The sequence below is a fragment of the Acanthopagrus latus genome, chromosome 1 (genome assembly GCF_904848185.1).
Source record: "Acanthopagrus latus isolate v.2019 chromosome 1, fAcaLat1.1, whole genome shotgun sequence".
NCBI lineage: Eukaryota > Metazoa > Chordata > Actinopteri > Spariformes > Sparidae > Acanthopagrus > Acanthopagrus latus.
This window is the reverse complement of record NC_051039.1, coordinates 7,519,463-7,544,712: the sequence shown is the minus strand read 5'-3', so window position 1 is coordinate 7,544,712 and position 25,250 is coordinate 7,519,463. Positions and strand designations below refer to the sequence as shown.

The following is a 25,250-nucleotide window of genomic DNA, read 5'->3' as shown; positions in this document are numbered from 1 at the left end:
GCACATTCATGTCTCCAAGTGAACATGAAAAGTTCTTTATATGACAATGTGCAATAAGGTTCAGTGAGCAGGATTAAGCGTCGTCTAACATTAAGATGTGGGACTAAGTGAATACCCCTCCTCCTACCCTCCCCTATTGAGGTCACTTAAAACGCAATCAAATCCAAAAAAGCCTAAGAGCCGGCGTCAATTTTGTCCATTGTGAGACAGAGTAGAAACATGATCCACCATCTCACTCCCTCTGTAGATAGAAAGAGCTCATTTTAAAAAGGTAAGGTAAGAGCACAAAGATGCTTCTGGTGATTATACACTGCTGAACACATAATTATGGTTATTATATTCAATTTCTGCCAATAGACTCCCCTGAATCCTACACACATACGCACCTTTAATGATGCACTTGGAAGAGTTCAAACATCAAATAAAGTACAACTGAGACACTTTTCATGAGGTCAAAACATTTTAATTAAAAAAAATAATAATAATGAACAACTTGTTTGTAAGAACACTAGTCATCCAACTCATCCCATTTCTGTCACAGTTCACTTTCACACCACCACACACATTCACTCACTCAGACACTGTGAAAGACTACTGCACCTTTGGAACAAAAACATGCAGACTGATTTGCAAATTTTTAATAAACACATCCTAGATTTATACAATCCAGTGCAGCACATACGCGTTAAGGTTTGTTTTAACATGAAAGGACCATACTGGTGATTTTGCAAGTTTTAACACATTAATTACAAATACTATGTTCATGTTTGGTGGGAAAGTCTTGCAAAGTTTTAACCTTGCTATGAAGAAAAAAATATAAGGAAAAAAAAAAGAAGCAAATAATTGTTCTGGCATTAACTGAGACTAATGGCTGTGTAAAAAATAGATTATGAAAATGGTTAGCATTAACAGAAAGAATTAATATTTTGTAGTAAATGTGCTGAAACATGCAAAGCTGCTAGTACAATCCTTCGAAAAAGAGCTTCCAATGGCCTTAGTAGCAATGAAGGTTATTCAGCATTTAAGCCTTGAAGAGCCAACAGGGATGTGAGCAAAATAAACAGGAAAAATGATCATCATTATGTGAAGCAACAGTTAATCTCTATATACAAATGAATCAGAGGCAGAGAAACAGCAATTCCTCCTCCACAAAGAAGCAATCACATCCCTGAGTACAGTGTTTGTTATTCCAATCATTTAGATTGACTGCTGTGTGATCAATTATCACCATAACGTTCTTTCTGGTCAGCTCAAGTTGATCGCGATAGAGCGGGGCACAGCATCTCTCGAGTTTTTTTCCTCACCCAAAGTCACTAAATAGGCTCACACTGAACATCAAGATTCCTCAGCAGCGGTCACAATGCTGAGGATGACAGATACCGTCTACGTTTGGGGAACTGCAGTGACATTAAGTTGTAGAATAACAACCAGGCAGCCTGTCTGCAGTGTCACGGACAGCCAAAGACGTGTTTCATCCATTCCCTTTGAGTGGCATATGAAGCAGCATGCCAGTGTTAGCTGATATTTCTAGTTAAATCACTACGTCCTTGTGAACAAAGCTGCAGTCTCAGCCTATTAGCATGGAGCCCCTTCCTCTGCCTTGTCCATCTTCTCCTCCTCGTCCCCCGCATCTTTGTCTTTGTTCTTTTTGTGTTTCTTTTTCTTGTGTTTGTGCTTGTGCTCCTTGTGTTCCTTCTGTTCTCCCTTTTCTTGGCTGCCATGCTTCTTGTGCTTTTTGTGTTTTTTGTGTTTCTTGTGTTTTTTCTTCTTCTTGTCTGCTGCTGTTCCTGAGCCGCTGTGGTTGCTCTGGGTGGGGCTGTTGGATGGCTGGCTGTTGGACAGGCTGGGGCTGCCACTCCTCCCTCTCTCCTGCTCTGAGCCTTCCCCTTCGCTGTAGTCGGGCACAAAGGCCGCCTCGTCTGTCTCACGACCCAGGTCAGAGCACAAACGCTGTCTCCTGGGCTCGGGGCCACGATTCTCCTCTCGTCCTCCACCAACTCTGCCTTCTGCTGCTCTCTCCTCCTTTCCTGTCCCACCTCGCCCCTCCTCTCTTCCTCCTCCTCCTCTACCCTCCTCTCTTGCTGAAGCTCTCCCTTCTTCTCTCACTCCTCTCCCCTCCTCCCTTACAAGTTTTGTTTTGGTTGGTTTATCAGAATTTGTCGGTGCCATCCTGCCACCTTTACCCTCCTCCCTTGGAGCTCTCCCTTTCCTCTCCTCTCTGACTGCTCCTCTCCTCTCCTCCCTTGGGGCTTCCCAGCCTTCACTCCTGGCAGGTTTAGGTGCTTCCGTCTGTGCTTCTCTGCCTCTGCTCCTCTGTGGTACTGGTGAGGGCTCCTTGGGTGCCGTAAGCCCATTTTCCTGGCCTTCTTCATCATCTTCTCTCTCCCACTTTGAGCGTGGAGGAGGCTGAATGAGTGGCTCTTCCCTCGCCGGGCTGGTTACTGGGCTGACACTCGGGCTGCGGGCACGGCTGTTCACAGGACTAGATGGAGGCTGCTCTGTGGTTTTGGAGGATTGACTCTTTTGGTCTTTGTCAGAGTCTCGCTTTGTTTCTTGAGTTGACCTTGGGTTTAGAAAAAAAAAGCAGACATGTTTAAAAAAATACTGCACTTATTTAGGCTTGCATTCCTAAAACATGTTCAGACGACTGACATTTTAAGACAGAAATAATGAAAAATTGAGAGATATTGTCATCTTTTCATACAAATCACACCAAGTAACACGGGCACAAAGGACTCACCTGGTGGAGCTCGTGGTGTGGCTTGTCAAGGCCTTGCGACTGATCCTGGGTTTGCTCTTCACAACAGGTTCCTCACCATCTTTCCCTGCTGGCAGAGGAGGAGGGCGGAAGAGGAAAGGGAACACATGTTTAATCAATGCTTAATTAGAGAGCACAAGACAAAAAGTTATCATCTCTTCACACACATACAGAGATTCAAATTACCTTCTCTGTGAGCAGCAGCTGGTTTCTCTCCTGAGGGGACGCTCCTCTCGGCTCTGTCCTTGGACACACTCCTGGGAAATAAGAGAATATAATTACACGTTTTAACAACTGTGTTTACAGTTCTATTATATATAAATGCTATATTATGAGTTCCCTCAGCCATGGATATGGATGGTGGTTTGTCAAGCAGCTGGGAAATGAGCATAACAGACCTGTCAGATTTAGCAGCTCTTTCAGACCCCTCGCCTCTCTCCTTGGAGGATGTGCTTGGTTTCTCCTGGTGGTCTGTCTGTTTCTTGGCGACGGCGGATTTCTCTGCGATGGTCATTTTATCCAGAGAGACAGACCTCCCTCCTGCACTTCCACCACTGGAGGTCTTTCGATCTGTCTTTGTCGACCTCTCTCCTTCCGCGTCTCTCTCCACAGTTACTGCTGCCTTCTGTGAGCCTGAGCTCGATGTCCTGTCCCTCTCTCGGTCAGACGTTGTGCCTCTGTCTCTTTCTCGGTCTGATCCAGAGGCTCGGTCTCGCTCTCTGTCCAGTCCGGAGCTTCTGCTCTGGTCTCTGTCTGAGCCTTGATGTCTCTCTCCAGCACTTCCTGGTCTCTCTCTGGAGACTCCCCTTTCAGCAGATGCAGACCGCTCCTTTCTTCCAGCACCTTCGGCTGTGCTGCTGTGTCGGTCTCCGTCAGAGTTGTGAGCAGCAGATGAACGGTCTGACGTGGAGGTAGTCTTCTCAGGACCTGATGATGTTCTGTCCGAGGGTGCAGACTCGGTGCTGCCTTTTCTCCCCAGATCTCGGTTCAACTTGATTTTCCTCTGGGTTGTTGGCTTCACCTGGATTTGGACAAACCGACACAAAAACATTAGAAGAGGGTTAAATCAGAGACACTCAGAACTTTTATGGCAATTAAAGGTTCTGAAATAATAAGATGATTGTCAGTCATGATTATTAAACAGCAGTTTGCATCAATGACAGTTTTAATGTATTTTCACAATAAAAATGCTAAACACTGGTGCCAGCTTCTCATGTGAGTGCCATTCAAATTGAACACTAAAATTATATTTATTGGAAAATTCAAACATGGCAAAAATGCTAAATTTGATTAATTAAAGCCAAAGTTTACATATTTAAAAGCTTGTTTGTCCAACCAATAGTCCAAAACCCAGATGTATTTCATTTACAAGAAGAACAGCAAATATTAGTAGGAACCAGCAAACTCATTAGCTGCAACTCTGTGATAACTTGGTAAATACAAGAAAACAATTTTGTGACTTTAAAAATACATACATGCAAAGGGCATCTTGTACAAATGTAACACCCTACGAAATTAACCGATCAATACATCAGTAAATACCCTTTGTAAAAACGTAAAGATTTGTCTACCTGTGTGTCTGTGGACTGTACATGCATCCGACCCAGCTGAAGGTCCATCAGAGGTCTGATAGGTCCACGATCAGCTTCTCCACGGCTCATCTCCCGAGTCCCTGGCAGGGGAAGGAGTCCAGGCCTGTCTGACGAGGGTGGGAGTCTATGGAGCGGGGGCTGATGAGACATGTGTGAGTGGGAGATGATATCACTTCCACCTCCTAACCCATCTAGTCTCCTCAGCTTTCCAGGAGGAGGTCCAAGCAAGGAGCGACCCTCCTCTCCCATCCGCCTCCGACTGTCCACTGGGGAGGGAGGTCGATGGAGGAGCGGGAGTCCATGTTGATGGGGGAGGGGAAGAAGGCCACCGCTCTGTGGGACATCTCTTCTACCTCGCATGTCATGGCTCGATCGAGGGCCGTCATGAATAGAGGGATGATGCAGAGAGAGGTTCTGTGAGGACAATGGAGGGGTCTTCAGCAGGGCAGGCCTCACAGAGGAGCTTTTACCCTTTTCTTTTTTAGGAGTAGTTACGTTGGGGGCATCTTCAGGTTTGGCTTTAATGGTCTTTACCGGTTTAGCAACAGAGGAGCATGAGGAATCTTTCTTTTTGGTCACCACTCCTTCTCCAGTCTTCTTTTTCACTTTGTCGCTTTTTACCTTAACACTCTCTGTCTTAACTTTAGCTTTTACCTTTGAAGGCTTCTCTCTCTTGGTCTTGTCTGACTGCGTCTTTGATGTCGACTTGGTTGAGGGTTTAGCAGGTGCAACAGTGCTTTTAGAGGCTGGAGCTTTAGTGGTTGAGGCGCCAACTAGAGGTTTTGACGAGACGGGAGGCATTTTGATGGATGAAGGGATTTCATCCATTGGTTCATCTCTGACGGGCGTAGCATCCCCTCTGTCCACTGACTGGTGTGATGGTTCTGGTTCCTCTCCGGTCTTCCTCCTTTTCACTTTCTTTGTCTTCAACACTTTAGCGCTGGACTTGGAACCTGATGAGGAAGATGCTGGAGGATGGTGAGGTGGAGCACCTCTCTCTTCTCTCCCTCTTCTTCCTCTCCCCTGGGGGGAGTAATCTCTAGTTAATGAGGACATTCTATCCCTCTCTCTGTCTCTGCTGCTACGACCTCTGTGATGCATTGGGGGAGGTTGGCCATCATAGTCTTTGTAGTACTTGTTGTACCAGTCTGCATACTCCTTCTCCCACTGGCGCCTCTCTCTTTCCCAGCGCTCATGGCCACCAGGACTTGGACCTTTTAATTCATAGGGTGGAAACTCCCTTGGAGGTGGTTTTCTTGGACCAGGGCTGCGGTTGCGGAAGCCAGGAGAGCGAGATCTTGACCTAGACCTGTAGGGTCCTGGTGCTTCTACTCCCTCCCAAGCTCCTCCCCGGTAAGCAGGAGGAGAGCGTGGTGAGCCAGAGCGCCGATACCCATAAGACCTTGAACGAGAACGGGACCTTGTCCGTGAGCGTCCATAACTACGTCCATTGCGCCTAGAATAAGGGGAGTGGGGATAAGAGCGGCCATGGGAGCGCGAACGAGAGCGGGATCGACTGGGGGAATAAGAGTAGGACCTGGATCTCGATCTTGATCGAGACCTTGATCTGGATCTCGAACGAGAGTAAGAACGGCTGAATGGCGAGCGACTGTATGACCTGGACCTAGGGAAGAAAATGACAGAGAAGACCAGAAGGAAACAAAGAGAGAAAGAAAGCAGATTATGCAAAAATGTCACAAATGGCTTTGAGGATTATGCATATGTAATTATTGTAAGAATGAAAACCAATTTTGATATTGCTTCTTAATGAAGTTACCTGGAATAAGACGGTCTTCGTCTCTTTGGTGCATTTCTGTACTTCATAAGCTCTTTGTGGAAGTCTTTTGTAAATTCATCCAGTTTAGATGTAACTCTGAGGACACAGAGACAAAAACACTGAAACTTTCTAAGCTACTCTAGTGTGAACATAAATGTTTTTACCTTACAGAATTCATAATTCCAACACAAGGGATGTTCAGTTAAATTATTTATGTGTTAATCCCACATAGATGATCAGTAGTAATGACCAAAAGAAAATTAAATGACTCACTTATCCTGTCGGTGGTGCCGCTGTCTGTAGAAATCTTCTTTAGAGAGGGGGGGCTGAGAGAGGGAGGGTGGAAGAGGCACAAGAGGGGGCTGGGAACCAGGAGTAACCCAAGGAGGGTTGAGAACTGGTGGTCCAGGCGCATACAGAGGCTGGGGCTGGTAACTGACAGGAGGGGGGACAAGGCCTGGTCCAGAGGTGTACGGAGAGGGGTAGGACTGCAGTGGAGGCGGGTACAAGGATGGAGCTGGAAACACTGGAGCAACAGGTGCAGGGGGTGGACCTGTCTGGAGGTGAGTGGAGGACTGCTCTCCTCTCCCTCTGAAAGGCCTGGTACAAGGAAAGGTACAAAATTGAGTGTCTAGACTTGCATATTACAGAAGGCAGGTTCTGAGTGCTGGCTGTTGAAAAGCTGATGCCAACTGTGCATTTCTGGCTGTAAAATTTTTGAATAATGCTTTGAATATATGAAAAATGTGAAATATTTTAGAGTTTGAACTGAATTGGTGGCTTTAATTTATTGAAAGTTTCATCTGAAGAGTATGAAGCATCCTAGTTGGATCAAGGACTCAAAATATACTTGATTTACTTTAATAAACTGCAATGCAGGCGTGAATTTGTTTCAAGAAGCAGGTGATGGAGTATAAAGAGATGTTACAGTGTGAATGGGTCAAATACTCTGAATAGGACTGAAAAGTTGAATAAATCTTATAATGTATCAAAGATGGAAAGTATTTACACATTCAGATAGTCTCCTGCTTAACAGACTGAATGAAAAGATAATAGTTGAATTAGGTAAAATGGGAAACTTTGAACTGTGACTGTGCTAAAAGTATGAATAATATGAAAATGGTATTGACATGAGTAGGTGTTAATCTTTGTGAATGTTTCAAAGTTGAATAGAGTTTCTATTAGGAGTGGGAAGAGTTTGAAAATGAGCTTCAAAGAAAGTTGAATATTTTGAAATGTTTTAATGGGATTTTGAAAGATAAACGTATGAAACCTTGAATGTAGACAAATTGTGAAATATATCAAAGTTTAAATGGAGTTTCTACCATGAATGTGTTTTTAAGTTTTGAAATGCTTTAAAAAGTGTCAAAATGAGGGAATATTTAAGATTCCATCCTTCAGGTTTGATGGAGTGAATACAGTGAAAAATGCCTCTAACTTTCACAACCAATAATTTACATTTACATCCCATATATCTCCCACAGACTCTTACCTGTCCCAGTGTCTGCCTCCCCCTCTGTTAGAGTGATGGGGCCGTGAATGGTGACCTAACAGAGCAGAAAGACAGTTTGTTAGTTGCTGAATGTCCTTCCTTCATGCTCACTTAATCTTCTTAAATAACCTGAATTAAACCTCTTACCTGAAGGATGATGTAGCCTCGCAGGTGGCGGGTGGCCAACAACATTCAAATGGTAATTCTGTTGGAGAAATCATGGGGGGAAAAGTTAATCTTAATGCAATCAACAAAAGAAAACAAATACAGCGGTCTAGAGGAAATAATGTTGATAATATTGGAACCAAGTAAACAAAGATTTGATGGACCAATTGCAATTTTTTTAATCAGCTCCAATTTTGGTCTAAAACTTTCTTTCTACAAACTATAATTAACAACAAACACATTTTCACACACACTGAACTCTTAAGATTTCTTCTAAACTGCACCAGGTTACAGGAACTCCTCTTACTCTCACTCAAACATTTTTCAAAATAAAGTGACAACTTTTTCAACAAATAACATTCGGCAAATCACAGAACATCCCACTTTGATTCAGGCAGGCTCACCTGTGATCCACTTTCTGAGGTTCCTGATGATTCTGGCGTCACAGTAGGTTCTGGGTCTGTTTCACTGAAACACAACCACGCAAATAATGACAAATTAAAAAAGGCCCTCCACTTTAAACATTGCGTCTTGTCTATGAGGTTTCATATAGGTGTTCGGGCTGTATCTTAGACTAAACTCACCCTGGTGGCGGTGGTTCACCATGGCTGGTGGTCCGCATAGGAGAATGGTGTTCAACAACAGGTGGAGGGGCTGGTGAAGCAGCTTGTCCTTCAACAGCAGTTGCAGCAGCAACATGAGGAGGAGTAGGAGCAGCAGGAGCAGCAGCAGCAGGAGCAGTAGTAGTTGCAGCATCAGCAGCAGCAGGTGCAGGTGCAGAGGCTGGGACCTGTGCTTGAGGGGCGGTAATGGGTGCACTTATAGCCGGAGCTTGAGTGACATTTGCCATCAGTGGGTCCTGCTGTCTTGAGTGCAGAGGCCTGACCAGTTGAGGGCGCGGTGGAGGTGGCGCTGCATTTTGGAGCTGCTTGCGCACACGTTTGGTGTATCCAGTTTCATTCTTAAAGTTGTTCACAGCCTGCATGCATGAAGAAAAAAAAAAAACAGATGTTACATAAATGTATAATTGTTTTTGCTGTCAGTTCAAGTAAAACGAACTAAACAATACAACAAATCAATGATGGGCTTACCTGTCGAAGAAACTTGTTGGCAATGAGATTATCAGGTGAAACATCTGACTGCTTGCATGTGAAGCAGACGTGCTCCTCTGAGTCCAACAAAGCTGTCCTGATACCTGAAAATAAACAATCCTTAATTAGATGAAAGTTCATAGTCTTATCTTTGTCTTCCATGATGAATTTGATGAGTCTACATATACTTTAGAGGAACATTTCAAGGACAACTTCCAACAATATCCCAGTAGGCGTGAAATCACTCCAATACACTGTGGAATGTAACAGCAAGAGAATTTTTCCCCATCGAAAATGAGAAATTCACCAGCTACTCAAAATGCAACATCCTGGGGCTGCAGCTCTCTAGAGAGGCTACTGTTGGACAAATGGGTATTTCTGCAATTTCAACAATGAATATGTCCCTAAACAACTGCTGAATGTTCAGCAAAATAAACACTTGAAGACAAATGTGGTGGGATCCAAATATACACACCCATATATAACATATAATTTGGGCTAATTTTGTGCGGGACTTCACCAGTCTTGAAATGCTCCTCTTTTTCAACATTCATGTAAATTCAGACTAATGTGCATCATGAGTAAGTACTTACAGTCGTCGCAGTAACTGTTTCCACAGCATGGTATAACCACCGCATCAGTCATCAGGTCGTTGCAGATCGGACACAAGAGTTCATCTGGTATTGGGTCCGTTTCATCATCAGTTGATGATTGGTCATGAGGAACAAACGGAGGGCGCTCCTTCTTTCCTTGTGCATACGCCTCCCTGTATTAACGCATATTTGTTGTTTAATTTTGAGGACTATGTTTCCAGATAAAAGAAAGTAACAGCAATATTTCTATGAGTTTGTGGGCAATAGGTCATGATAAAGACAAACTTGACACTATTTAATATTCTATACAATTATATTAAACTGTGTATTTGGTGTCCTGAGTTGACACATACGCATCTATAGCAGGTATAGCATATTCCCCAGTGCTGGTCAACATGGCTCCCTTGGTGCCTGGCTCTGCTTTCACCATGAAGCTCTGAGGAATGCCTTTACTAATCCTCACTTGCTTTGGACCCTCCACACTCTTATCTTGGACCTAAAAAGTTGAAAACAAAACAATTATCCAAAATGCAAACATCACCACCTTGTCACAATTTATATCACAAACTCTGAGAGCAACTGATACATGATAATTACCATAAGCAAGGGACATTGGCGAATGTAGTGGCCAGCCTTTCCACACCGAAAGCAGGTATAGTGAGCAGGTGGAGGTCCAACTGCCTTCTTGGAGTAACTACAAAGATACATTTGATTCATTTTTTAAAACTGTACAGACCTTTTTCCCCCTCACTGTGTGACTTTCCAGACAGATTACTGTTTTTTAATACAAAGGGTTCTGCCAAGAGCAACGCAACTGCGCTGCACTGACAGTTGTTTCATGTCTATCATGTTTCACTATCCAATTGGTTAAGTCATAAGGAACATAAACACAAAACAGCAATGTCTGATGCCAGTTACGATTTACTAGCCACATGGTTTAGCCATGAAGAGCATAAAAACACAACACAGTAACATAAAGTTTAATCCCTAAACATTTCACTATCCAATTGGTTCAGCTGTAGGACGGTAGCTACTGCTCAGTCTCACAAAAAAGTCACAGGAATAGGGTTTTTAAATTCTCAATAACTTCTCTGCATAGAGATATAACCTTTAAGAGACAATCGTGATGCATCTAGGAATCGATTTTTCCCCTAACACTAGTATAAGAACAAGGTGTGTTTATACTAACTGTATGGGGTCATATTCGTGATTGGACTGTGACATCATGGCTTTAATCTTGTCCTCTTCTGATGCATTTGCGTCAACCAGGTTAGCAGTCTACAACACATAATAGAGAGGGGGGAAAAAAGAGAAAAGGATGTCAACCGCACAAGAATTAAGCACATATCTATTCAACTTCGATATTTTCTGAAAGTAGACCGGGCATGTACAGAAACAGTACCTTGGCAAGTTGGGCAAGTGACATAGAAGGAGAAGAATCGGTCTGCAGGAGAATCAGAGTACAGATATTACAGAAGTTAACATGATAAGTAATAGACATACAGTGGAAGAGCAGAGCCCAGATAGTTTCCCACCACATTTGTGTCCAGTTACTTAGAGTCTCCATCTAAGTCTTGACACCTCAATGAAAGCCTTTGTTGAGCACTTGAGGTGCACGAAAAAATGCCGGTATGCAAGAAAGCATTTAAAACAAGACATGGTTTACTAGGCTGGTACATGATGTTCATTGCTCTGCTGACAGCACTGTGTCATAATGCACTAATAAAAACTTTTTTTTTTAATGTAATGTTGCAAAAGCTTCGTGTGGGGTTGTATCTACACAACAATTTATACTGAAGGGATCTCAATTGGAGAATCAAGAGATAATACAGAAGGTGACATTTAAAAGACAGGATCAACAGTTTTAAATGTCCATTAATTAACTCTATTTTACAAAAGTATCTATCCGAGCTAAAGTCTACTCTCTTGCCAGGTGATATCAAAGTAGTACAGCAACCATATCAAACAAAGTGTCCAAAAGATAAACTGTTGCACTTGTCTCCAAAAAAACTGAATGATTTAAATGAAATGGCAGTTATAAGTGTAACTGTGCTGAAATCCTAAAGAGCTTGCTTAACTGCATGAAATTTAAAACAAACTACTCCAACTTCTCTTTCACATACACACAAGTCAGAAAGTGCTGATATTCTGATGCTGCACTATGCTAATGTCCAAGAGCATCTACTTAAAGGCTTTAAACCTTCCTCGCTATTTGGCCTTTATCAGCACATTTAAATTGTACACTACCGGCCCATGCCCTGCAGAAGCTTCTCCAGCTATGGTAGAAAAGAGGGCGATTTTCTCAAAGGAAGACTTGACATTTAATTTTAGCATGCAGTTTCCCTTCACCAGGCTGCAGTGATTTAAGTTTTTGCCCGGGCTTGTCAAAAGAGGTTGTCAGAACTGTTAGAAATTCTCATCAAAACCAGCTCAAAACTGCTTTCTGGAAAACTAATGAGCCAGCAAGGCGTAATGCCAAGCTGTTTTAATAACAAAGCAAACACTGTAAAGTGTCAAATATGTAGGGCTGATAAGAAAAATGCTGTTTCTTTAAAAAAAAAAAAGTGCCCAATGAAGAAAATAAAATAGACGCCAACACAAGTTGTCAAGTGTTCCTTCAAACTGTTCCCTACACAGCCCCTAACACGACTACAGACTGAGGGGTGAAAGCAAGTGGAGGGATGTCTCTTTAAAGCAGGTCGGGAGTCAATAAATCATTAGAACCAGGTCTTGTGCACGGACAAAGGAGAAAGAAACAAAATAGATAATATTTTACAACGTCAAACAAAACGGCTGCTCTGCCTGATTTTTAAGTTAATCTTCTTAAAAGTACGTAAACAAACGGGCAGGATTGGTTTATCCAGCATGATATGCAGGGCTCGGAGGAAACACTGGGTATTGCAGAATGCTGTGGAGGGAACACACAGGGATCTGGTGCAAGCGGTTCTGACACTGAACCACTGATCAACTTTATTGACAGGTTCTGCAGCTTACAGCTTACAGGACACACTACACCAGTATACTTCTGACTGCAGTAACCATGGAAGGCCTCCAAGATTGACAAGATATTTAGTTTACGGATGATGTGTCATAATATTTTGTGATCATGTCACAACATTATACTTCAGTGGCCAAGCCACAGCATCTCACTTTTAAAAACTAGCTTCTTACTGATCCCCCAACAGTTGTAACAATACACTTTAAGCTAATACCTGCGTCTTTGTAAAACAGACACTTAGGAATCTGAATTAATTCAAAGCATTTAACTCACTAGGATGAAACCTGTGAGCCTTTAATGTTTAAGGGTTATGTGCAGTCCATACTCAGTGCAGAATAGAACATCTTCATGATGAAATTGTACAGGACAAAACAATTGACATTGGCAAATGTTACTGAACAACAGATCTGAGTAATTTAAAGTTTAGCAGGAAAAGCTTTCAAAATAAAAATGAGTTTCTTCCACTCACAACGTTAGTCTTGTAATCAAAGTTAATTACAATAAGTCCCAGCCACACTTAACCTCATTGGGTTCTTAAACCACATAATAAAATATTTTCACAGAAAATAAAATGACAGTGAATTATAAATACAAAAATACCATATTTTCCTTTTACAAACCCCTTAAAAATACATTTGTCTGGCCTGAAGCAGGCTACAAAACCATTTCATTATGAAATACAGTCATTAACAGTTAAAATGGTTTCTCAAAAAATTATAAACTGGCAACAGTTCAACAATTGGTCCCGTTCAGAACATTCAAAAACAATGGTTGCTAGTCTGTTGTTTCTCATCTCAACCTCATCTCACTCAGCCACAGTTTCAAACTTTAATCTGCTAATTTCATAACAGACACCCAGAGTTTTTAAGAGAGAAACAACAAACTATTTTAGCTGTGGTAACTTGGAAACCCTCCCAGAAAGACATCAAATGACATATAGAGGTTTAGATCGCAACACAAATGTAGCCAACACACAGTGAACAGAAGATACACACAACTCAATTATTGTTGACAGAATGTTCTCAAGAAAGGTGACTAAAGCCAGAAAGAGGGGGAGAGGGAGAGAGGTGAGAGAAGGAGGAGAGAGTGTTGATTTTGGGTTTGTTTTACATACGGGTCTAGAAGATCCCACCACAGCTGTGTCAGAACGATCTCTGCAGCAACAAACACAGGACAGAAAGAAAACATTAGTTGTTGACCAATCTTGAGAGGCAAGTCAGGATCAAGTTTTAAGTGATAGACGTTTGTGACCAGACGTCCAATATATACTATAGCTACAGGAAATCTGGTGCGAACATAAAGGTTTTCAGTCGTTATTCCAGTGATAAGTGTATATTTTAAGTATACATACACAATGAACGTCCTGCCAGCAGGTTTCACTCCGCCAATCGGAGTGCGGCGGACGATCACGGACGAGTGTTTCGGGATGTGGGCTTCATCATCTGTGTATTCTGCAAAACAAGAAAGACAGAGAATTAGAAAATAAGGAACATGGTGATTGTGATCTGTTCAGAATAACACATCTTATTTGCGAAACTTTGTGGCCTCAAGGTTTTCATGAAGACATCTTATCTCCGTCACATTAGATGCAAGAGATATAACAAGGGCAGAAGGGTTGTTGTGGAAACCATGGGTAAATGTAAATTGATAAAGACCCTACTATTATCCTGTTGCCATTCTTTTTAAATAAATCAATGACGCTGGGAAGTTGGTTCTCCCAGTATCTGCAATGTCATGGGAGGTAATTATCATATTCTCTACATATAAAATGTAGAGACAGATTCATTTGAATCTATGATGAGTACAGTCCTTCATTCAAGTCCTGAATGTACAGTATATAGACTTAATACTCTTAAAAAAAAAACACACACAATGACTAACAAGATTGTCAAACACTTGTGTAAGGCGTCAGCTGACAACATACCTTCTCGAGTCTGCGCATTGGTGATCTGCAGGTCGCAGTCTGTGGCCTTGAGGCGCTCTCGGCCCATAATCTGCCTTTTAAGCTCGCTGAGGGTGATATGCAGCCCATCGAAAGTGACTGTGTTGTAGTCCAGTTTGGAAGAAAACTTATAGTGAACACACGACATTTTTACAGGTCTAAGCACTTAACTCAATCAAGCACAAGGAAAAAGAAAAAAAAAACACAGGCCTGGTATGATAATAAAATAAAACAGCGTCAACACTGAACACAGGGGGCTAAATCTGGTGACTTTTAATAGGTAAACCTTCTTTTATATTCGCTGAAACACTGGACAAAGAAAGGGCTCAAATAAGGAAGGGTTCAGCTCGCAGATGACGACACAGTTCTTGTTATTGCCAAAGAAAAATCGAGGTTTGAGGCCAGCGCGCCATTGAGCGGCGCAGTGTGCCTCGGCAGTTCTTTAAAGTCCGATAAAACACAACAGGGTGCCACCAAATCCAAGAGAGTCCATGCAGCACACTGTAAATCTATCACATGGATGTTAATGAGGCCAGGTCCTTCGTATTTTGTCCTTGGTGGAAAGCCCGGGCCGCCGCGCTACAAGCCGCTCGTGTAGCTAGCAGCGGGCCTGGGGTTTCCAGAGCATCAGTCCGTGTGGGTAATGTTTTCCCTCTTTGGAACAGTTCTTACTTTCAAGTCAAGACAAAACACTACCGAGCTCCTCAAAAAAAGTCCTCACACTGGATGGGGGCTTCCGCAACGAGTCCAAAAGTCGCTGTTAGATCTCAAAAAGATTATTCTGATGTCGAAGTCTACCGTGTGAATGTTAAATTAGCTGGTTAGCTAATGCCAAGGCTAACATGCTAGACCTCGAGATTAGCCAACGTTGCCTCGACACTCAAACACGGTATGAAAACACTTGCCAAACAAAAGCTAACAGCTAATGGTTAACGGTGCTATGCTAACAATGTTTCCCACGTTAGCTGTCGTATAATCTCGCAAAATCCGGCGGTTACGCAGTTAAGACGCAAAGATTCCTCTTCCGTGCACGGTTGTCTTCCATAAAGAAACGCTGAAAATTAAGTATCCACAATAATCTTCAATTTAAATCCATAAAATCCATTTCGGTTGTCCAAGCTTCTTCATTCCTCGCTGTTTCATCAAAATGGCGCCGCACGGAAACGGATGTTGTCAGGGCTTCTTCCAAAGAGTACACATGAAGTCGAGAGGATTCACTTCGGTCTAACTAAAAGCCAAAATGAAAAAATAATGGTATATAAGGTAATAACTTCACCATACTTAAGATTATACTTTTTCTCTCATTTAACCCGATTTTTGCTTTATTCACAGAAACTGAATTCCATTTTAATAGGTGCTGTTTTAGCAGATACCAAGTACCCACTGTAATCACATTGAATTGTGCTCTTGATATAAGGTAAAGGGGTTCTATGTAGATGTGAATTATCTTGATTCCCATGTTTCCTTTGAAGGTTCCTTTGCATTGTCACGGATCCCTCTATACAGGTCATTAACGATTGGAAACGACATATCTGCAATTTATCATACAGGTTGTTCCTCTTGACCTCATTGAGTGAAATTAAGATATTCACACAGGCATACAGGTAGCGTGGCCGAGCGGTCTAAGGCGCTGGATTAAGGCTCCAGTCTCTTCGGGGGCGTGGGTTCGAATCCCACCGCTGCCAGGATTTTGACTGTGTAGATATGGAATAATGTCAGTTCATTGTGAGAAGCTTCATGCCGATTGGCTGTCCTTTCAGTGCATTGGAGTAGGCAAAAATATCAACGTGAACAGCTTGTAATGGTTCACTTCATGGCGTCATAATGCAGTTTATGTCTTGTGAGGACGCTTTGGAAATATATGATTATTGCACAGCAAATAAAAAATGAAGTCAAACCTGCTCTAATTTTATTCATTCAAAGTTTCTGAGAATACATATAAGAGGAAAAGATGGAAGACAAAAGATATAAAGTTCCTACATGACCTTATGCTGGGTTTTGCCTTTTATCTCATTTTAATGTAACTCATATGTTTTCATAAAGTCCATTTAAAACTCAGGTCACACCAAGTGGAGCTAGTTGTCTTCAGTACTATATCAGAGATCCAAAGCACTGGGGTAAGGCTTCAGTCTATCTTCTGGGTCCTAACTCCACCACTGCCAGTAATGAAGAACAATAACAATAACCTGAGAACATATGTTCAAGTAAAAGCACCTCTTTGTATCTTATCTCAGTTATATGGAGCATTTTGGTGTCCTTCAGCTCACTGTTTTGGTTTACAGCCTGACCAACTGGCTGCGGGTGTTCATGATCTCCTAACAGGCCTCGCCTCACAACAGGTAGCGTGGCCGAGCGGTCTAAGGCGCTGGATTAAGGCTCCAGTCTCTTCGGGGGCGTGGGTTCGAATTCCACCGCTGCCAGTTTTTTGCCTTGATAATTCTGAGCTCAAATATGCAAGTGTTATAATCTGCTCCAGTATCCAAGTAATCCTCCTGTGGACAAGTAAGACATTGGAATAAAAACTAGTATACTTTCATAATGACAATCACAAAGCTGATTAAAAAAGTGTATCTGTACACTGGATGACATAGACATCACCCTCTCTGCAGCTCATCTCAGGATTATCATTTTGATTTCTGTCACTTTTCTTTTTTGGCAGAAAATGTACAAAATATACAAATGTATTTCAATCAGTTGGTCCAACTATAATGTGTAGCTTAGCTAAATTGTTAGTCTTGTTAGGCTTAATGTTGGTGTTAGCACAACACTGCCTCAAAGTAGATGTGAATCTTGATCTCTTAACAGGGAGATGCGATAACAGAAAGTTGCCCCAGCATCTTTTTCCAATGTCACATGGCCGACTGGTCTGTTCCGCTCGAGGCGTGGGCTCCAATCCCACCGCTGCTGTGAGCAGCTTCGCAATAACACTGACAATCGGAGTACGAGGCCCTGAAATCGGCTCCTCCTGCTGCAGTGGAGAATAAACTGTGTGGCATGAGAAATAAACGGTGACCAGTTTGAAATGATTGCCTGAAACTGTGACATGGTTTGAGCAGTTGATCTTGCAACTATAATGCGTGTGATGTCAAATGGTTTTCATTGTCTGGTCTGGTTGCATGGCGGCTGCCTTGAGTGTCTGTCTGAATGATGCTGTTGCCATAGTAACGCATCAGGCCCCTCAGTCTGCCGTTGAAGGTCGGTGTATCTGTTCACAATGTCCCGTCATCATCTCTAACGGGGCTTATTCATGCTTGTTCTCACACACACACACAGGCCAATATATTTGTCACTACAGGGGGTATCAATTATTTTAGATAAATTGTTTGTTTATATATCTGTACTTGGCTCGCACATTTGCTGCTGTTCCCACTTGTCCGAGGACAGATATTTGAATATTCCCAGACACCTGAGATGTGCAGTGCAAAAGCCACCAACACTCCACCTTGAACTGCACATATTTCCCTCCAAAGACCATTTTGTGTCAATTTATAAGCTTTATTTGATGTAAACAGAGACTCGGTGACATAACCATGAGGGCAGAACCTTTTGTTACACTTATGCTCACATGCTTACGCAATACACACTCAGACACGCCAACAGACACAGCGAGAGACAGTTAGAGAGGGTCCTAATGCATTTAATGGGGTTTCGATTTTGGGCCTACGTCCACAAAAAGCAGGACAGGGACGGGGACGTTAGCGTTATGTCACTCCCAGATAATGTGTATGTGTGTGTCGTTTTTCGATACTTTCTTATTTTCATGAAAACAGCTCCTCCTTTCTGTCTCTCTCTGCATAACAGTCTGTCTCACACACACACACACACACACACACGACAGATATAAGGTAGATATAGCTACTGTAATAGCAAAACAGAATGACATAGAGAGCTCAGACATACCAGAGCTCAAAATTGGTTCTTGTTTGTTAAATTTCTTTTCCACAGAGTTTTACACCAGTGTATAGTCAGCATCACTTCACGCAAAAATATTCTCGGATTCCAGCTTTTCCGAGCACAAGGTTTTGCTTAGTTTGTTGAACTTCTAATTCAGTAATTTAAAGGGTGGGTTTTGGACAAAACAAGAGATTCTGAGATGACACGTTGAGTTCTGGGAGACGGTGATTTTCACCTCGGCCAAAGAGGTCATGTTTCCAACCGTGTCTGTTGATTGGTTTGTTCAATTACACACAAAAAATACAGAACACCACAAAGCTTGGAGGATGGGTCTCGGCCTAGACTAGAGTTTGTGGGTCAGACCAAACAAGACCAAACAAGCAATTTGGAGATGACACGTCGGGGCTCTGGGAAAATGTGGTTGTAATTTTTATCCACTCTTTTTGACATTTCATTCACAGATTAGTTGATGCAGCTCTATTCCAGTCTCTCCTCCTATAGTCTTTCCTTGTTCTTTACCAAAAAAAAGAGAGAGAGTTTCCTTTTATTCAGGTCCTGGCTGCACATGTCCGTCCTCCTGCTCCTCTCAGACAGGCGTGGTCCTTCTGTTGGCCACACAGTTTCCTGGCAGCATCTCTGTGTTGTTGTGAGCAGCCGCAGTCGTCAGATCATTCACCGCCATGTCGATCTTCCCGTCTTTGAGAGGCGACGCCAACGTGTAGAGCATGAACTCTGACCCCACTGTCACTGGTGTCGGCAAACCTGCCATGGCCTTAGACTCAGCTGAGATGGACGGCTCTCGGTCTCTTACCCGAAAGGAGTCCCCCGTGCTGTGGTTGCTCCTGTAACTGAACCGGCGGCTGCGGTTGTGGTAGTAGCGGTTGCGGTAGTAGGATGAGCTGCGCGAGATGGGCGGCTTTATGAGGGAAGGCCGGCCTTTGGTGCGCAGCTGCCGGTGTTTCTCTATGAACACATGGACCGCCAGCACGCCCACCATCTCAGCCAGCACAAAGGACAGAGCTCCAAAATAAAACGACCAGCCGTAGGAGTAGCTCTTCTTGTTGTCGCTCTGGCTGGGGTCACCTGAGTTGGCTGATATGTACACGATGATGCCAATGATGTTACTGAGACCTGGAAGAGTTTAGAGGGAAAGAGACGGTCAGCGGTGGAAGATAGCTTTATTTCTTTTCTTAAAAAATACTGGTCATCGTAGTCTAAAGACCTGTGATAAGAGTTTTAAGTTAACTTCCCTTCACCATCATCATCTTTTGGCCACAAGAATCAACAAAATGAAACTTCCTTGAGACAGCTTTAAGTACGTAAGTCCATCTCTGCATTTTTACAGTGTGGCATTTGTACTTTTCCATCAATAAAGGATCTGAATTCTCCCCCCACCACTCTTTATATTCAGGGGAATAATGAAAGCAGTCGTTTGGGTGCACGCGCATTCGACTTTTGCTTGTTTCTGACCTGCAGACACAAAGAGTATGCCCGCGCTGAGGATGACGTTGTAGCGTGACTTGTAGAACTCGCTGGCAGCGACACACACTCCTCCAAGAAACAATAACCCCACACTGAGGATGGGGAAGAGGCTGGAGGCTCGTACCGCTCCTGAGAAGAGGAGAAGGGGAACATGGGAGGCGGGGGCGTACATGACATCTGAATACCTGAGATTGGGACTGAAGTTGAATCTCACAGTCACACATTTTGTTTTACCCACTTAGTAAATACTCTGCAGCATCCTGCTCATAGTCACCGTCTTCAGCGAAGTGATCGATGTCTTTGCAGACGCCTCGAAACGTCCCTGAAAAAACAGAATAAAATTTAAAAAATAAAGTGAAAAGACATCACAGCACATTTGATGACATCAGTTATCAACACAGCGACCTCTCAGTCACCCTGCACCGAATCATGGCATGACGTACATGCTGGATTATGCGGAGAAGTCACAGTGTCTTTGACCCACTACACTTCACATGCTCCCTCTAACAGTGACTTGCATAACACTAAATGCGATGCTTACCATCTAATGGGCTGTACTGTATTGATTGTTCTGCTTTTATACGATGCAGTTCCGGGAATGATACATGAAAACATTTTGGGAAATTTGCCGCAGATATTGGGTGCATCACCGTATCCGACTAAGGCCGAGAGAGTAAAATTAGTATTTGTGGAGGAAGTTGTCACCTCTCTTGTGTTCTGGACATGTTGGAGAAAAAAAATTGTCAGGTTTATTTCAGTCAGTAGTTCCAAACCCGTCTGCCTTGAAATGAAACAATGGCTTCTTGTGACCCACAAACATCTTCAGGAGTTAGTCTAAGGACTGATTATCCATCTCGGATAGTTTAAGAGTCGTAGATAGTAGCTGTCAAAGTATCCAGAATATGAAAGAAACATACAAACATTTGAAAAAAGTCAATAAGATACCTTTTTAAAATTATATTTTTTTAATGTCTTCAGACCAGAATATGTTCTTGCCTCTCTCACCCTTTAAATCATCACAAGACCCTTCAGTTCTCTTCTCTCCTCCTCTGCTTCTGACAGGTTGACCTAACTTGTCGATGGAGAGCAGAGTGAAGATTTATAGTTCTCAAATATTTCTGGAGCTTCACAGCAGCATTCTCTCAAACCACTGAAGCAGATGGGGACGTGTTTTAAACATTAACAAACAGATGGAAAATAAAACCTGACCAACATGCATCCAGCTCATCTGTCTCCAGATATCCTCCATTTCAAAAAGCTTTTTTTACAACCTGTGCTCAAGCTCTCACACACACTTCAGACGGGGTGTGTGTTAATGCTTTTTGCTTCGCAGGTGCAGTGAAGATTTTGGCTTTAAAAAGATAATTTGGGATCTAAAAGCTCTCAAAGCAGCGACTTGAATTAAATCACACCAACTTTTTTAGTGCTATTTAATGTTAGTTTACTACCACACCACTTGTTTAGAATGCATAAGAAAGTATAGATAATGACTGAACTGTTATTTTTGGGGTGAACTTATCTTTTAACCAAACCATCATTGTGAAGTGAAGTTCTGCCAACAGTAAACCACACTTTGACTTAAATGGATGGAATTTGTTGAGCTACATTCTCATTATGCTAATGTCTGTGCTGCTGAATGCAGTTCTGTCTTTTATAATCACATTTTTCCACAATTCTGTGTTTTTCATGCAAGTGCGTGCTGATACTTGTGCATATATTCAGCATATTAAATCTGTATCTCCTGACTGTCACTGTGTCTCTGTGTCAGCTGTTATATTGTTATATATAAGTTTTTTCCCCGCTGTTTCTCGTGGATCTCTACAAATGTAAGACACAGAAATGTAAAGCGTGAACTAAACTGGAACAGGAAATATCTCCTGGCCGTGTGTGCTGACGAGAACTGTTAAACACCCTCTACAATCACAACCTGTCCGGGTTCTGATGTATTCTGACTGTGGTCCTGTGAGGAATTCAACACTCAGCTGCGCTCATGCTTCCTGCTCTCTCTGACCTTTGGCCCAGCGGCAGCGCTGCCACTCAACATCTGCTCACACAGAGATATATTGATAAATGTGTCCCTATGTGCGGCACCGATTGACCGGTATTGATGATGTGACTCGGGTCACCATGGTTACCAGAACAAGACTCATTCAGGGCACTCTAACCGGGCTACAGTGAAGCGGTCAGAGAGAAGAGCTTTTATTCAAACAGTTGTCAGGATACAAAGAGAGACGAGCGTTTGGTTTGTTTGGCACCGTTTTCCCTTTTTTTTTTTCTTCTTGTTTTCTGAACGCTTTTCCTTTTTTATTCAGATTGTTACTTTGAAGGACAATTTTCTTCTGGCTCAATAAGTTAAAAAAAAAAATAATAATAACACCAACTGTGCAAGATAACAATTTTGCCTCATTATACAGGCCTGTCTGTAGCGCTGCTGTTTAGAAATGGCTCACGACCGCATGTCGGCCTGTTGTCTTTGTTTGTCCTCATGTATTTTAATTTTGCATCGTGTCTTTGTTATTCCTGTCACGTCACCACTGGTGTTGTCATTATGCACTGATAATGAATAAATTCTTCCCATTAAAAAAAAATCATATAATTACTCATTGCACATTAATACACAGACAGCCTGCAGCTTTCCGTCTGTCTGTCTGTCTGTCTGTGAACTCATGCACACATAGGCACAGAGGGCTGTTGATGGATTGATGTCCTCTGCATGCCTTGTTACCTCTCCATTAAAACATTTTTGGAGATGGGGGGGCAGCAGCAGCAGCGGGGGGAGGGGCTGAGAGGGATGAAGGTGAGGGAGAAATACGTCAGCGGAGCATTTTCATCTCATTCAAAGAAAATTAGCAAAGCAAACAGAAGATATCGGGCAGAGATAGCAGGTTGTTGTTAAAGGGCGATGAATAATTGAACATGTCATTTCCATCCATCAAATCGTCCAGGACTTTAACTCCTCTCCCTCCCTGCCATGGATTTTGTCATCCATCTAAATCAAACCGTAAATTTATCTGAGCCGGAAATGCATTTTTGAAATCACATTTGGCTCAGAGGGTTGTTTAATTGAAGCAGATAATGTCTATTTCAAGATGAAATATTATAAAACACACTCAGGATGTAGCAGCTCAGCCGAGTCGGTGCCACTGATTTTAAAAAGCTTTAAAAACACACGTCTATTTAACAACCCTGTTGTGTTTTTGTTATTTTTGTCTTACTTTTGTTTTCCTTCTTTTTGTTAACATCTCCTGAATATGTTTTGTGGTACATCGTATTATACAGTGTTAGAAAAAGTACCCACAAGTTTTACTTCTGTAAAGATATTATTTTGGTTAATGTGATGGTCACTAATACGTATAGTAATTCATGTGTCTTTATTAAATGTGCTGAACTATCAAAAATAATTTTTCTGGCAGTGCATCTAACGTAACAAAGAACAGGTAAAAGCTAATTACGCATAATTTATCAGAACTGATATTCTGCATTTTGTTTTTCTGGGGAATATTTTTTTTTCTGTACTTTGGCTCTGAAGCAGTGAGAGATCTGCAAAGTGACCAGTAACTAAAGATGGTTTTAATGAAATTGGAATTATAATGTGGCAAAAAATGGAAATCCTTTACCTCAAAATTGTATTTAATTAAAGTACCTTAGTAAAAGTACTTAGTTACGTTACATCACAGACATTATGCACGCTCCTGAAGCACTTTGTACTTTTAACACATTTGCAGTAAAAGTACATTTCTTATGAACTTCATTTGATTTCTTTTGTTTGAAAAAAAAAACACCTTAAAAACACTGTTTGTGTGCTAAATGTGGAAGAATGCTCCATGTACTCTAGTATTGTCCTGTAGTAAATCTACTTTACCTGAGTACACCGTTCAACAACAGTTCACAATATCAGTAATGATATGTAACTCAGTATATTTACTCCACTACTCAAATCAAGTAAAATTTTGAGGTACTTTAGTTGAGTATTTCAATTTTCTGCCACACTAAACTTCTACTCTTCAACATTTTGGAGTCAAATATTTTGCTTTTTACTCCACTACTCCATTTATTGATGACTGCGGTTGCTCTGCAGATGACGTGCAGCATCAAAGCAGAACATTACTAAATGTACTTTATCGGCAATCGGACAAAAAAATAAAAATATTCTGACAATCTGACAAATGATTTCTGATGTCTGATCTGATGATCGTCAGGTATTCTGCATGGTATACTGTATATACTGACATCAATTACTTTCACTTGTACTGTTGGTACTTGGTACATAAAATATCAGATACTTTAAGACTTTGGTTATTCATATTGTAACTCAGTAACTTTACTTTTCCTGCAGTATGGTGTAATTAAACTTATTCAGTATATAACAATAATACTGATGTGTTTAATGTCTGTGAGTCCTCTCAGCTGTTGAAGTCAGTACAGATGTGCAGACACTGTGAACAGCTGTGACACTACACACCACCACATATACAGAGAGTAGTTGTAACTGGTACCCTCGGTGCAGCAGGTCCTCCACAGACCCGAGTGGGTCAGGACCTCCTCGTTCTTGCGGACGGTCTCGTTGTCGTTCTGGCTCTTGGAGCGGCACATCCCGCGGGAGTACAGCCAGTAGTCCGTGCCCACCGCGATGGTCATGAGGCTGAAGGCGCAGAAAGCCCCCGCTGTGGTCAGCAGCATCATCACACCCCGGTTACACAGCCTCATGTCGGCCCGGCCGCCTCCTCCTCCTCCTCCCCCTCCTCCTCCTCCTCTTCCTCCTCCTCCTCCACACTGAGGAGTCCTCCAGTGGACAGCGGGGTTCAGACCCGGTCAGAAACTTTCACCCCTGGAGTTCTATCTGTGAAGGAAACATCCTCCGCAACCGGCGCTGGACTCGTGTGGCAGGATGTCCGAGCAGGCTCCAGGACGGGTCATGTTTCCCTTAAACTACACGCACAAGACCTGATCCACTGAGTTATGACCGCAGGATGAAGAACAACAGTCCAGAGAGAAGTGGGGGGAAAAAAAATCATAAAAGTCTAAACAAAAAGATGTCGGGAGAAAAACAGTGCCAGCAGCTCCTCTGACACTTTGTAGTTTGTAGCTCAACTCTGCAGGGAGCTGACTGCAGGGTAACCCCGCCCCCAGTGTGTGTGTGTGTGTGTGTTCCTGTCATTGAGAATATACGATCTGGAAAACATGTAACCTCAATCAGTTCAGCTCATCGTGCTGCCCACCAGTTCAGCACCATGGACAGCAGCTCAGCAGGGACCAGAGGACCGTCAGCTTTACTGTAATTAACATCACATTGATTAGAACTGTCTTCCAATTAATGTCTTTACATGAACTACATGTTTAATTTATTAATCATTTACTTTATTTTAAACACTGTTTGAAACTTTTACCATAAACATGCTTTTATAAAAGCACGTCATTGTTTGTTAATAGTGAAGTTACTATTGATTGAACATTAATTAACCCTCC

General features: G+C 42.4%; 2 protein-coding genes and 2 non-coding genes across 5 annotated transcripts; 2 read left to right on the top strand and 2 right to left on the bottom strand.

Moving 5' to 3' along the window:
* Positions 1-441: 441 nt before the first annotated feature.
* On the bottom strand, positions 442-15,586 carry LOC119017670 (E3 ubiquitin-protein ligase RBBP6-like). 2 transcript variants are annotated; one of them, XM_037094535.1, is made up of 20 exons: positions 14,391-15,586; positions 13,818-13,917; positions 13,581-13,620; positions 10,871-10,912; positions 10,658-10,746; positions 10,066-10,162; positions 9,822-9,964; positions 9,469-9,641; positions 8,876-8,979; positions 8,369-8,763; positions 8,189-8,252; positions 7,767-7,824; positions 7,620-7,674; positions 6,401-6,727; positions 6,128-6,223; positions 4,330-5,974; positions 3,157-3,779; positions 2,945-3,015; positions 2,741-2,828; positions 442-2,563 (listed from the first exon to the last, which is right to left on the bottom strand). In XM_037094535.1, exons 1-20 carry the CDS (start codon positions 14,554-14,556, stop codon positions 1,576-1,578), a joined length of 5,364 nt encoding a protein of 1,787 aa, XP_036950430.1. In that variant the 5' UTR covers positions 14,557-15,586; the 3' UTR covers positions 442-1,575. The 2 variants fall into 2 exon arrangements, with proteins under 2 accessions (XP_036950430.1, XP_036950436.1); XM_037094541.1 differs by having other exon boundaries at positions 2,741-2,825.
* Positions 15,587-16,011: 425 nt separating this feature from the next.
* Positions 16,012-16,093, top strand: trnal-aag. Its single transcript has one exon. It is a non-coding gene; the product is annotated as a tRNA-Leu (tRNA).
* A 653-nt stretch (positions 16,094-16,746) lies between these two features.
* On the top strand, positions 16,747-16,828 carry trnal-aag. Its single transcript has one exon. It is a non-coding gene; the product is annotated as a tRNA-Leu (tRNA).
* A 1,928-nt stretch (positions 16,829-18,756) lies between these two features.
* LOC119017696 (voltage-dependent calcium channel gamma-3 subunit) lies at positions 18,757-24,491 on the bottom strand. The gene is made up of 4 exons (XM_037094573.1): positions 24,281-24,491; positions 20,023-20,106; positions 19,773-19,913; positions 18,757-19,433 (listed from the first exon to the last, which is right to left on the bottom strand). Exons 1-4 carry the CDS (start codon positions 24,489-24,491, stop codon positions 18,889-18,891), a joined length of 981 nt encoding a protein of 326 aa, XP_036950468.1. The 3' UTR covers positions 18,757-18,888.
* Between the last annotated feature and the right edge of the window lie 759 nt (positions 24,492-25,250).